The 13,411-nt window shown below is 45.8% G+C and overlaps 1 protein-coding gene across 1 annotated transcript in view; it reads left to right on the forward strand.

Moving 5' to 3' along the window:
- The window catches only part of FAT2 (FAT atypical cadherin 2), a 68,475-nt gene that overhangs the window by 27,527 nt on the left and 27,537 nt on the right, over positions 1-13,411 (forward strand). The window contains exons 10-16 of the mRNA XM_077768982.1: positions 251-447; positions 2,865-3,018; positions 5,038-5,271; positions 7,639-8,022; positions 10,160-10,374; positions 11,393-11,530; positions 12,134-12,277. Coding sequence (XP_077625108.1) covers positions 251-447; positions 2,865-3,018; positions 5,038-5,271; positions 7,639-8,022; positions 10,160-10,374; positions 11,393-11,530; positions 12,134-12,277 — 1,466 coding nt within the window. The remainder of the gene's footprint in view (positions 1-250; positions 448-2,864; positions 3,019-5,037; positions 5,272-7,638; positions 8,023-10,159; positions 10,375-11,392; positions 11,531-12,133; positions 12,278-13,411) is intronic.

Here is a 13,411-nt window from a genome sequence, read left to right on the forward strand (position 1 = left end):
CTCAGCCACATATTTTAGAGTGGTGCTTCTCACAGTGATAATTTCACTTAATAGGAGTTCTCTGAAGTCAGAAGAATCTCCATAACACCAAGTAATTGATTCAGTAGAAATATGGGTCCCTTTTGCAGGGAGGAAATTTTTGTCTTTCCTAGAAATCCTAGAAAAAGTGCCAGGTGGGCAGCCATCTCTGACACAAAGCCTGGTTTATTCCTTTTCCTTGGCTTCTGGAAGCTCTGTTCTATCTTTTTAGAGGGAGATCCCCTGGGCCAGTTTGGCATCAGCCAAGTCGGAGATGAGTGGAGGATTTTCTCGAGGAAGACTCTGGACCGTGAGCACATGGCCAAGTACTTGCTCAGAATCACAGCTTCTGATGGCAAGTTCCAGGCTTCAGTCCTTGTAGAGGTCTTTGTTCTGGACATCAATGATAACAGCCCGCAGTGCTCACAGGTAAGAGCTGGGTAAGGGTGAAGTGGCAGTGGAGGCAAAGGAGCTGGAGTGAAGGCCAAGAGGAAGGAGAAGGGCTCAGGGGACTATCTCTGACCAGCTCTTGCTTCTCCCCAGCTGGCCTCAGACTAGTGCCCTAGGCAGGGTTCATTCTAGGTAATTCCTTCCCTCTACTCCTGCCATTAGGATATCACCAAGCTCTTTAGAACCTCTGGTCTATACCTTTCCCCCTATACTCCCTACAAAGATCTACTTCTCTGAAAAATATATCCAGAAGTAAAGTAACTTCATTCTCCAAACACAGTCTGCTGTGCCAGTGGGAAAACACTCCTACCACTCAGCTCATTACCATGGCTCATTACATCCAAAGAGACCTGTCTACAGAGACACCCCACACTGCTCCCATGCCCGTATATACATATCCCCACACCTACATGGATAATATAGGCCATAGATGCCCTCCTCAAGGTTATATGTATACACAAACATGCAGATAGGACAGTTACTTTTTGATAAAGACTTCATTTAATTCATCCCTAAATTACTTTTTAAAAAAATTTTAAATTGCTTTTTATTTATTTATTGATAGAAAGACAGAGAGCAAACTGGGGAGGGGCAGAGAGAGCAAGAGGGAGATACAGAATTCTGTGTCTGTCAGCACAGAGTCTGAAGTGGGGCTTGAATTCACGAACCATGAGATCATGACCTGAGCCAAAGTCGGAGGCTTAACCGACTGAGTCACCCAGGTGCTCCAGCCCTAAATTACTCTTGAAAACAAATGTTGAGTAGTGGTGGTGATGGTAGTGGTGATGGTGTGCGTGTGTGTGTGTGTGTGTGTGTGTCCCCGCATGTCTGTGTGTTGGGAAAAGAATTGTGTTCTTAGTGGATGTAAGTGAGCAATCATTGCCATGTAGCTCTGTGTTTAAACATATTTTTCAAAATAGAGTAAATAATTTTTAACTTTGGGGATTTGCATTACCTCAAAGTTTTCAGATAGAATGAAACTATTAACATTTTACTTTTATAACATTTCAAATTACAGTAATTCAAATTTACATAAAATCTAGCCATTCAGTACATATACATAAATACAAACTTACACATACTCACCCATATACACATACAGAAAGGATCGTCTACAACTCTCTCTATATATGCAAATAACTATACATATATGCACACAGATACATAAGCATATACCTGCATAGTCACAACATTCATCTATCTGTATACCCAACTAGACACGGAAATACATGCATATGACTCACACAAACATACTTACATGTGCATTGCATATATATATATACACTTCACTTATTTGCACACATTTAGGCAACATGTACCTTATAATACAAAAAATACATATATCCCATCACCTTTTCTTCCTCTGTCTTCTACACTCCAACCACATTAAATCATAGTAGAAAAAGAGAACCTATATTATCAGGGTGCATGGAAAATGCCTTTGCAGGATCCAAGATGACCACCTATTGGGTGGTCTCAGGACAGCCTTTCTTGGGGAGGATGGTGGCCATACTTCCTTCCTCTTTCCCCTCAGCCATCCTTACAATCAGCCTGCATCCTCCCCATACTGGGAAAGGCTAGGACCATGCTCACCCTGGCCTTCCCAGGCATGGTCAACAGCATCACTAAAGCCAGGGAAAAGAGGTCTGGGTGGCCATCTCTACACAGCCCACCCAGGCCCAAAGCCTCCACCCAGAGCAGGGGTTCATGCCCACCCACACCCCGCAGTGGGGGAAACCAGTTTGCTTGGAACCTGTGTCCAGAGCCAGCAGGTATAGGAACATTAGGCTTCCGGGGAGCTCCAGGCTCTCCCCTGTGCCATATCCCCTACTATGAAGGTACCTGCGGTGAAGGGAGGGTGGGGTGCAGTCCCTGGGGACATTTGGGGTCCAGACCTCACTCAAACAGCCGAGGGTCTGTCTTGGGGTGTAGGCAGGAGGTGAGCCTGACAGCCTGGCCTCACCACAAAGACCAGGATGCCTGACCTGGGGTGAGTGGCTTGACCTGACACCTTCCAGAACGCCTCATATCAGGCCCATCTCATCAACCTCATCCAGGAGCCTCAAAGGACCCCTGTGGAGTAGGTGGCAGAGGTCCTTCTACTCTGAGTGTGGGCTTCTGATGATGATGGAATTTCTCTCTCACACACTGTCTTTTCTGACCAGTCGTCTTGTCATCCTGCTCCTTGTTTTCAACCTTCATGTTCCTTGCATGTTTCACCTTATTCTCTCTGTTCTACCCACCCCTGCTTCTCTCTCTCTCCCTCTTGCCATCTTGCCCTCCGATCTCTCTTTCTCTGCTTCTCTTTCTCTCTCTCTCTCTCTCTGTCATTCTGCCTCCCTCTCAATCTCGGTGTATCTCCCACAATCTCCCTCTTCTTTGTCTTCCATCTCCAGCTTCTCTATACTGGCAAAGTCAGTGAAGATATATCTCCGGGACACTTCATTTTGAAAGTCTCTGCAACAGACTTGGACTCTGATACCAATGCTCAGATCACATATTCTCTGCATGGTCCTGGAGCAGAAGAATTTAAGCTGGATCCTCATACAGGTGGGTTTCCTGAGCTGCAGGACCAAGCCAAGAACTTATTTAGTGAATACCAGTGATGAGTACTATGCTAGGTTCCTTGGAGAAGAAACAAGAATTCACTTATCCATCCATCCATTCACTCAGCAAACATATTGGCACTATGTGCCAAGTGTTGCATTAGATGCTGGGGACACAATCAACACACAGACAAGAGCTGTGTCTTATGGGTAAGGCAGTCATTGAATCAGTGGTTTGAACGTGCTGAGTTAGGAAAAAATGCGAGAAGCTAAGGGGAGGTTTGACAGGAGCAGGGAGAGAGTCCTGGGGGCAGCGTTAAGGGAGTAGTAGGGATGGACACTCAAGGAGAATCCATACAAGGACCTTGTTTTGGGAAAGAGCACATACATCTGAGGTCCCGATAGAAGGCCAGAAACTTGTGCACAGAGGGAGGAGAGAGGCCAAGGGTAGAGGTGGGGGCCACAAATCCCACCTTTAGAGCCACTAGAGGATTTAGGCAGGTAAGCTTCATGGTCAAGGACATGATCTCAAGATGTGTATGTTGCAGGCCTCAAAGTATTATTGTAAACATCCCAAGGGAGAAAGTTTATAGAAGTCTAGTCCGGGTCGGGCGTGTGGTAAGAGTTCACTCGATGCAGTTGCCATTGTCATTGTTATTAGAGGACAAAGCCCAGAGCTGGAAGCAGAGCCCTGCAGGGTAGACCACCAATGCCTGGGGGAGGATGGGCTGTGAGAGTCTGGTGGAGAAGACGGGATGGGGTCTGCTTCCTTCGGAAAAGCAGCCGCACAGTGGGATCCCCTCCCAGCGGCGAGGGGGGAAGGTGTGGGCAGGGGCAGCACAGAAGGCTCATGCCACCGATGGCCAGATGTTGACACTTGGCTTGGAGCCGGGAGCTCAAAGGACGGCTTGGAGATTCCTGAGCAGGGAGGTGGCAGGTGAGAGTGGTGTCCCAGGAAGCTGTCTGGATAGATAGGAGACAGCATTGTCCTTTCTCATCCAGCATAGGCGTGCTGAGTCACCCCAGGCAGGTTACCTAATCTCTCTCTGCTGCTGTTTGTTCAGCTGCAGGAGGATCAGTGGGGTCTTAAAAAAACTGGGTGGTTTTTCTAAATATGGAAATAATACATGCTCATTGTACAAAAACCCAAACACTGTGGGTGTGTACTATGCAGATACTGGAAAGTCTATATAATAACCAGCCCCTCCCCAAAGAGAAGCACTCTAGAATACTATTTTGTGACTTGCTTTTTTTCCCTCATTGCAACATCTTGGAGGTATTAACAAGGCATTACATAAAACTCGATCATATTTCCTTTAGGGTCACACAGTGTTTTACTGTGTGGCTAACATAATGTATTCAATCAGTCCCTTTTTGAAAGACATACGGGATATTTTCAGTATGTTGCTATTATAAACAGGGCTACTGAGAATATCTTTATATATGCATTTTTATCCTTGGCTGATTATTCTGTAGGATATACTCCTAGACGTGAAATTGTGGGCCAAAGGATAAACACTATTTTTTTTAATGTTTATTTTTGAGAGAGAGAAAACAGCACGAGTAGGGGAAGGGCAGAGAGAGAGGGAGACACAGAATCCGACGCAGGTTCCAGGCTCTAAGCTGTCAGGACAGAGTGACACAGGGCTTGAATTGGGAGATCATGACCTGAGTGGAAGTCGAACACTTAACTGACTGAGCCACCCAGGGGCGCCAAAGGATAAACGCATTTTTTGTGTTGTTAGAAATTGTCTAGTTGCCCTTTAAAAATGTTGTGCCTCACCTTGTTGGATCTGAAATAAGTGATGTGGTGGTGGAGAGTGTTTGGGAGAATTAGGGACGCAGGCAGGTGTGGGACTGAACTTCTCCCCTAACTGTATACACTCCCTTTTCTCTGATCCCTTTTTGTCACAGTGTGACAAAACTCTGTGTCCCTGTGGTTGCCTCACGTAGATACCTAGAAGGCATGTGCGGGAGGCATGTCCCCCAGAGAAAGCTCACCTGCTGTCGTTTCTCTGGCCAGGGGAGCTGACCACCCTTACAGCCCTAGACCGAGAGAAGAAGGATACCTACAGCCTTGTTGCCAAGGCGACGGACGGAGGCGGCCAGTCGTGCCAGGCAGATGTGACCCTCTACGTGGAGGATGTGAATGACAATCCCCCTCGTTTCTTCCCCAGCCACTGTGCTGTGGCTGTCTTTGACAACACCACAGTTAAGACCCCTGTGGCTGTGGTCCTGGCCCGGGATCCTGACCAAGGTGAGGAGGAGAATGATTGGAGGCCATTTGCCCATGAGGTCACCTGGGATGAGGGTTTGGCTCCCTGGGATTTAGCAAGGACTCTGCCTCCTTGCTGAGTCTATGAACACTTACAAGAGGAAAATGTCCACATACTGCATACCTAAGTGCTATGTGACAAAAGATTTTGGCAATGTTTTGAGGCCGGCACAGTGCATTTTGGCCTCACTGTTTTTCCCTGGCGCTTAGACCTGAGCCCTTTTAGTTCTGCCATTTAACCCCAAGGACACTTCAAATACAAACATCTAATCCGAAATACACGAATTGGAATTATTTAACTCCAATTAATTTGCCACAAGAAAGGAATTTTTGGCACAAACTCTATTAAGCCTATTAAATTCTTTGATCTATTTTCTATATGATAAAATGAAATCAGTTTCAATATCTTACATTTTAATTTTAATGGCATTATCTGCATTAAGGTTAATTCTTTTTTTTTTTTAATTACCAGGCAAGTTTGATTCATGCATGAGTATTTGTTCCATGTTGTACCAATTATAATTTCTGCCATCACAAAGTATTGTGTGTGTGTGTGTGTGTGTGTGTGTGTATAGTGCATATGCCCAATTTTCTTAAATTTTAGATAGGTATTGAAGGAGATGGAAGATTTTAGTGTAGAAGTTCAAGAGAGGGCAAATAGAGCAAAGTTATCTAGTGGCTACAAAGCCCTACATAGTGTTCAATTACCTAGTACTTGGATAATTCCAGCGACAGGAAGCTCCCTACTTCCTAGGCAACTACTTGCCTACCTTTCAAGGTACCGCCCTACTTTCTAGCAGCTACCTACTGACCTTCCATGGTACCTCAGATAATTATCAAATGCTACCTATATTGAGTTGACACCCATCATTCCTGGTCCCGCCCTTTGTAGCCACGCAGATCTCCTAGACCCTCGCCCACGACAGCCTTTCTGAGGCTGGGAGGTGGTGATTATCTGCTCTCACCCCAAGCTTTCATTCCTGGGTGAAGGAGACCTAGTTTCTCCAATTACATGCTTCTGATCATGACTTCTTTCTAGGACACATCCTGTGGTATTATGCCAGTTTACCATTAACCCTTCAAAACTGTCATTATTCTAATCCAAATATTCCACTCAGGTATTCCAAATGTGGCCTAACCAGAAGCTCCCTCTCTCTAGAAAAAAATGTATACATGGGGGAAATTGCATGATATGCACATTTAATTTATGTAAATCCAGCTATTCTAGCAGGCAGTTTCTACCATCGTTCCACCAAAGGGTGTGTGTCCCCGTATGTGTATGAGATGTGAGACCCTCAGGCTCAGGGATATACTCTTCCCATTGGGTGAGGATCTCATGGGTGACCCTTCACTGTTGGGGTTCTTCCTATACTAAAGCCCCTACACACGCCAACTGCTTCATCTAGTACACAACAGATAACAGAAATAACAGAAAATAACAGAATCTGAGCCAAAGCTGGAGAAACACTCCATGTTTTGATTCACTAAGAACTTTCCATACCCATGGAAATGTGTGTCTCCTTAATGTTTTATTTTGACATAATTATAGACACCTAGGAAGCTGCAAAAGTAATACTGAGAGGTCCCTGCACCCTTCACTCCACTTCCCCCAGTGGTAGCATTTTAGCTGTAGGACTACAAACCTTATTCAGATTTTGCCAGTTTCTATACGCACTCATTTGAATGTGTGCATGTGAGCACATGTTTTTGTGTGTATAGTTTTATTCCATATTATCCCACATATAGTTTCATGTACTGCCACCATAACCAAGACACAGAATTATCCTATCACAACCAAGGAACTCAACATAGATGGGTTTGAGCTTGTACAATTTTCACTTTATGAGCTGATGTTAGACTCTGACCCCCACATACACATTTTCAGATAATTTTATGAGTTTGCAGATGCACCCTTCCCCCATGAACCTTTCTATGGGGTCTTGAAGCCCCTGGTGAAGAATCCTCACAGAGAGGTTTTCACTCTTTTTTTTTTTTCTAATTTTTAAATGTTTTTATTTATTTGTGAGAGATAGACAGAGACAGAGCATATGTAGGGGAGGGGCAGAAAGAGGGAGACACAGAATCCGCAACAGGCTCCAGGCTTTGAGCTGTCAGCACAGAGCCCCAATTGTGGGGCTGGAATTCATGAGCCCTGAGATCATGACCTGAGCTGAAGTTGGTGGCTTACCTGACTGAGCCACCCAGGCGCCCCAATAGAGAGGTTCTCACCCTTAACACAGCCTGAGCATGTTAGCCTTTATGGGAACCCTCCTCCCCAGGCTCTCCTGTGGCTAGAAAGTTCACTGCAAGCAGGGCCTGTGGGAACCGTGCCCTTGGTCTCCCCAACAGGTGCCAATGCCCAGGTGGTTTACTCTCTGACGGACTCTGCCGAAGGCCATTTTTCCATCGAGGCCACCACGGGTGTGATTCGGCTGGAGAAGCCGCTACGGGCCAAGCCACAGGAAGCACTGGAGCTCACCGTCCGCGCCTCTGACCTGGGCTCCCCGATACCATTGTCCACGCTGGGAACAGTCACCGTGTCAATCGTAGGCCTCGATGACTACCTGCCTGTGTTCCTGAACACTGAGCACAGTGTGCAGGTGCCCGAGGACGCCCAGCTTGGCACGGAGGTGCTGCAGCTGGCCACCCTCACTCGCCCTGGTGCAGAGAAGACCAGCTACCGTGTGGTCAGCGGGAATGAACAGGGGAGGTTCCGCCTGGATGCCCGCACAGGTGAGCTGGCACCTGAGGCAGCCTCATCCCCTACATGCACTTGCACCCAGGGTCTAGGGGAACACTGGCTTCTTCACATATTGGGGGCGGGGCAGGGGGCATACAGACCCTCCAAGGGCAGAACTCCTTTGGCTCTTTCTTCACTGTGCATCTCTCCATGTCCCAAGTTCCTTCTTCCACCCTGGGGCCAGCTTATCTGGGGACCTTCTTTATTTTACCACGTCCCCACCTGGGACCCTTGGCGACCCAGTCTTCTTCCACAGTTTGTAGTTTCATGGTCCCAGCTCAGGCCCAGCCCCTGGAAGCTGAGGTCACTCTGTCCTTGCCTGCAGAGGCATGAAGCACTTGCTGGATGGAATCTGGGCATGAGCAGCCCAGGGCAGGGCTATCTGCTTCCCTCCTCCAGCCCTCCCCAAATATCCTGACACCCCTCCATCTCCTCTCATTCTTATGAAGAGAGAACTAGGGAATAGTCTCTTCTTTCCTCCTAGCCACTGAAAAGTCTAAGTCAGACTCACAGAACCCCATGGAGGGGCCTCAGAGGTAGTCCAGGTCAGATTTCTTTCCACAGCCCCTAAAGCAGTGATTATACTCTAACTCCTAAAGCAGCTGCCTTAGCATTGAGCACTATTTTTTAATGGTTGTACTATATAAAAAAAATAGAACAGTGTAATGAACCCCATGTTCCCATCACCTGGCTTCAGTAATTGTCAACATAAGCCAGTCTGATTTCATCTTTACCCTTTACCACCATCCCCATGCACACATATTGCATTTGTTTGATAGGCAGTATTTTAAGTCTCTTTTAATCTCTAACATTTTCCTCGCACTCTTTATTTCCCCGGTGGTTTAACTAATGAAACTTGGGTCAGTGTCAGGCAGAATTTTTCTATTTTGGATTGACTAGTAGCTGTATCTTTATGATGTCATATATCTCTCTAGCCCTTATCTTTTTTTTAATTAAGATTTGGATTAAAGACCTTGATCAGGATCAAGCTCAATTTGTTCTTTTATTAAAATTTTTTAACATTTATTCATTTTTGAGAGAGAGAGAGAGTGCGAGTGGGAGAGGGTCAGAGAGAGAGCGAAACACAGAACCTGAAACAGGCTCTAGGCTCCAAGCCAGCTGTCAGCACAGAGCCCGATGCGGGGCTGGAACCCAGGAACTGTGAGATCATGACCTGAGCCTATGTCCGACGCTTAACCAACTGAGCCAGCCAGGCGCCCCGTGGTTCAAGCTCAATTTTGTGGCAACAGTGCTTCAGAGATGAGGCTGTGATGTACTTTGCACTATGTTGAGAGGCATATAATAACCGATAGGTTTTTTTCCTGAGGTTAAGATTGACAGTGGGCTTGCATGTTGTCAGCCCCACCCACCCATTATAGAGTTCTTTGTCAGCTGTCCTTCTAATGGCTTTAGCAAACTTTGATGATTATTTCCTAGAGATATTATTTCATTAGGGGCAGAAAAATGGCAGTCTTCTAATTTTATCATTCCTCATTCATTTACCAACTGGAATTCTTTATAAAGAAGAGTTTTCCACCATTAAATATTTGGTTATCCAGGAACAGCTGGATAAATCCTTATTCATTTCCAATTTTCAGAAAAATAAATCCATGTCCTAGCAGTTCATTTAACACCTTTGAGTGTTATAAAACTCTTTATAATCTAAGTTCTGTCATTGACTAGCCAGGTGAACTTGGGCAGGTCATTTACCTTGAGAGCATCAACTGATTCACCTAGAAAAGGGGAACCACAGTTGCTCCTGCTCTACAGAGTTAGTATAGATAGACATGAAAAAGACTTACTATTGCAGATTTAAATGAAATTTCAATGAAATATTACAGACATAAATGAGGGAAACACTGTTGTGGAGAATGACAACAAAGAAAGTGAGGGAGATAAAAGGGAAGAGGAGGGGAAGGTAATAGGGAAATAGAAAACAAAGATGGTGCTGTAAGAGATGAAGGAGGAGATGATGGAGGAGATGAAGGAGATGATGGAGGAGATGAAGGAGCAGATCTGTCTCTTCCACCTGTTGAGCTGCCTCTCCTGGGGTTTGGCTCGAGACCCCTCAGCCCTCTGCCTGTGTGGTCCCAAATTCTTCATTGCTCCCATCGTCTCTTGTTTCTTCAGGGATCCTGTATGTCAACAAGAGCCTGGACTTTGAGACAAGCCCCAAGTTCTTCCTATCTGTAGAGTGCAGCCGGAAAGGCTCTTCCTCCCTCAGTGACATGACTACAATCGTGGTCAACATCACTGATATCAACGAACACCGGCCCAGATTCCCCCAGGATTTGTACACCACAAGGGTCTTGGAGAATGCTGCCGTGGGTGACGTTGTGCTCACAGTAAGGATCTGCAACTTTGCCCTTTGGGAGGCTTGGATGTGGTTGGATTCTTATCTCCTCCTCCCCAGATGTCTATAAACATGAGTTAGTTTATCAATTTATACACTATAGACTTGATTCTGACTTGAAGCCACTTGTCCAAACTGTTTCTCGTGACAGAGGGTCTCAGGGTCATGTTTGATAAGGTCTAGATCATGCATTGATAGAATGGGGCATGGGAGAGCCTTCAGAGGGGTCTCTGCCCAGTGGCTCCAAGGTCTAGGAAGCACCTGGTCACAATGTGTGATGTGGAGATTCAGTGGGGGGAGGGGGCACCAAATAACACTTCACTGGGGGGAGGGGCACCAAATAACACTTCTTCGCATTTAATCATGTAATTATTCCCTACTACATACAGTGAAAACAAACTATATGTCTGTATTCAAAGTTGTCTATGACCTCTTTTTATTTTGCCTTCTGGTCTTATCTCCTTCTACTCTCTGACATGCATCCTATGTTCCAACCACCCAGGAAGATGTGCCTTTCCCCAAACAGCCTCTGCATTTTCATACATTCTGGGCTCATGTCTGGAATGCTGGCTCCACTCGCAGAAGCCCTTCTTATCCTTCTGGGACTCATGAATGCTTTGCTAATCTCCCCAGGTAGAATTTATCACTGTGTTCTCTGTGCTCTCATAAAGCTGGTCACACTTGGCCTCAAATTAGAATTACCCATAACATTAGACATTAAGCTTCCTGTGGGTGTATTTATTTTGGCACATCCCTCACCTCCTAGCTCAGGACCTAGCACCCTGTCAGTATGACTGAATGAGTAAATGAATGAGCCATGGCATGCTGAAATCTGTACTAGGATATAAAATGAAGAGATTCCTTTGGCAGGGATGACTGGTCCACGGGACTGCCGGCCCAATGGCAATCATTGGAGAGGACGCTTATCTGTTCCCCTGATGCTCCCAGGGGCCAGTACTCCCTCTGGTCCCTCTTGACCTCCATTCACAACAACCCTCCCACTGCCGCAGGTGTCAGCGACTGATGAAGATGGACCTGTAAATAGTGCCATCACCTACAGCCTGGTAGGAGGGAATCAGCTCGGGCACTTCACCATCCACCCCAAGAAGGGAGAGCTACAGGTGGCCAAGGCCCTGGATTGGGAACAGGTAGGTCATGTGGGAGGGGCCCGACCTGAGTTCATCAGAACAGAGGCATGGTCCCAGTGCAAGTCCAAAGAACTGTGGTCAGCACTCCATGCTGACTTTTCCAGACCTGCCCTCAGTGTTCCACACTTGTTTTCTCTGTGTGGTCAATGTGACCTATGAGGCCAGAGGCAGGAGAGGGACTAAGAGACCCTTAACCTCCCTTAGAAGAGCTCAGGCTAGCTTCTTATTCTTGACAAGCAATCATTAGATAATAAATTAATAGATAATACATTCTTATTTACTGAGCACCTGCTCTGTGCCAGGAACTCTGCTAAGTGCTTTACATACATATTTGGTCCTAAAAATAATCCTAGGGGCGGGTCCCCATAATCTCACAGATGTTTAGTCACCTTCCCAATGTCTCACAGCTAGTAAATTGTTCAACTCGAAATCAAACTCATTTCTTCCTGACTCCAAAATCTAGACCCTAAAACAGTATGTACCAGCAAAGGGGGTAGGCATAGGGGAGTGTCTGCATCTTATTTTTTGGAAAACATTAGTGATGAGTCATGGGGCAGAACTGAGGGATCATGTTGCTAACTCTCTACTGGCATCTTGCTATAGACTTCTAGCTATTCCCTGAGGCTCCGAGCCACAGACAGCGGGCGACCCCCACTGCATGAGGACACAGACATTGCTATCCAGGTGGTTGATGTCAATGATAACCCACCGAGATTCTTCCAGCTCAACTACAGCACCTCCATCCAGGTACGCTTGAGCTTCCAAAGACATCTTGAAGGCCTCCTCCCTTCATTTCCCTCCTAGTGGAGGGTGCTCACCACTGATATCTGTCCACCCAAACATTGGCTGTGACCTTGCCAACTGATATCCCTAATGGCAACACAGCCTGCAACAAGGGATTACGAATTACAGAATTAACAAATAATAAAGTGCTAGGCACTTGCACACCCATTACCTCATCTGGGACCCACATAGCTACATGAAGCAGGTGGTACAGTAGTCATCCCCCCCGTATTCGTGGTTTTGCTCTCTGCGGTTTCAGCCAGGCTGACATCTAGTCAGCCATGGTCCAGAAGCTGGTGTTCCCCTTCTGACGTATCATCAGGTCAGTAGTGGCTTAGTGTACTAAGCACACATGCTGTGTGCTTATGTCATTCATCTCACTTCACTTCATCATGTAGGCATCTTACCATCCTCACATCATCACCAGAAGAGCAAATACAGATACTTTGAGAGAGAGAGACCACACTCACATAACTTTTATTATAGTATATTGTTATAATTTTCTCTTTCATCATTATTTATTGTTGTTAATCTCTTATTGTGCCTCATTTATAAATTAGGCTTTATCATAGATATGTATACATAGAAAAAAACCCCAATATATATAAGGTGTGGTATGGTACTATCCATGGTTTTAGGCATTCACTGAGGGTATTAGAACATATTCCCAAGGATAAGGAGGCCTGCTCCGTCCACTTTACAGATTTTTTAAATGGATGTACAGAGATGTGCCATAGTTAGAATATGGCAAACTTGGGATTTAAACCCAGAAGATTTTCCAGATCCCATGTTATTTCCACCAAACTGATAGTTTACAAATGGGATTTGAAGAGGGCCTAGGGATTCAGTGGGGAAAGGTGACCATNTTTAGGCATTCACTGAGGGTATTAGAACATATTCCCAAGGATAAGGAGGCCTGCTCCGTCCACTTTACAGATTTTTTAAATGGATGTACAGAGATGTGCCATAGTTAGAATATGGCAAACTTGGGATTTAAACCCAGAAGATTTTCCAGATCCCATGTTATTTCCACCAAACTGATAGTTTACAAATGGGATTTGAAGAGGGCCTAGGGATTCAGTGGGGAAAGGTGACCAT

Source organism: Crocuta crocuta, unplaced genomic scaffold (genome assembly GCF_008692635.1).
Source record: "Crocuta crocuta isolate KB4526 unplaced genomic scaffold, BGI_CrCroc_1.0 scaffold340, whole genome shotgun sequence".
NCBI classification, from domain to species: domain Eukaryota; kingdom Metazoa; phylum Chordata; class Mammalia; order Carnivora; family Hyaenidae; genus Crocuta; species Crocuta crocuta.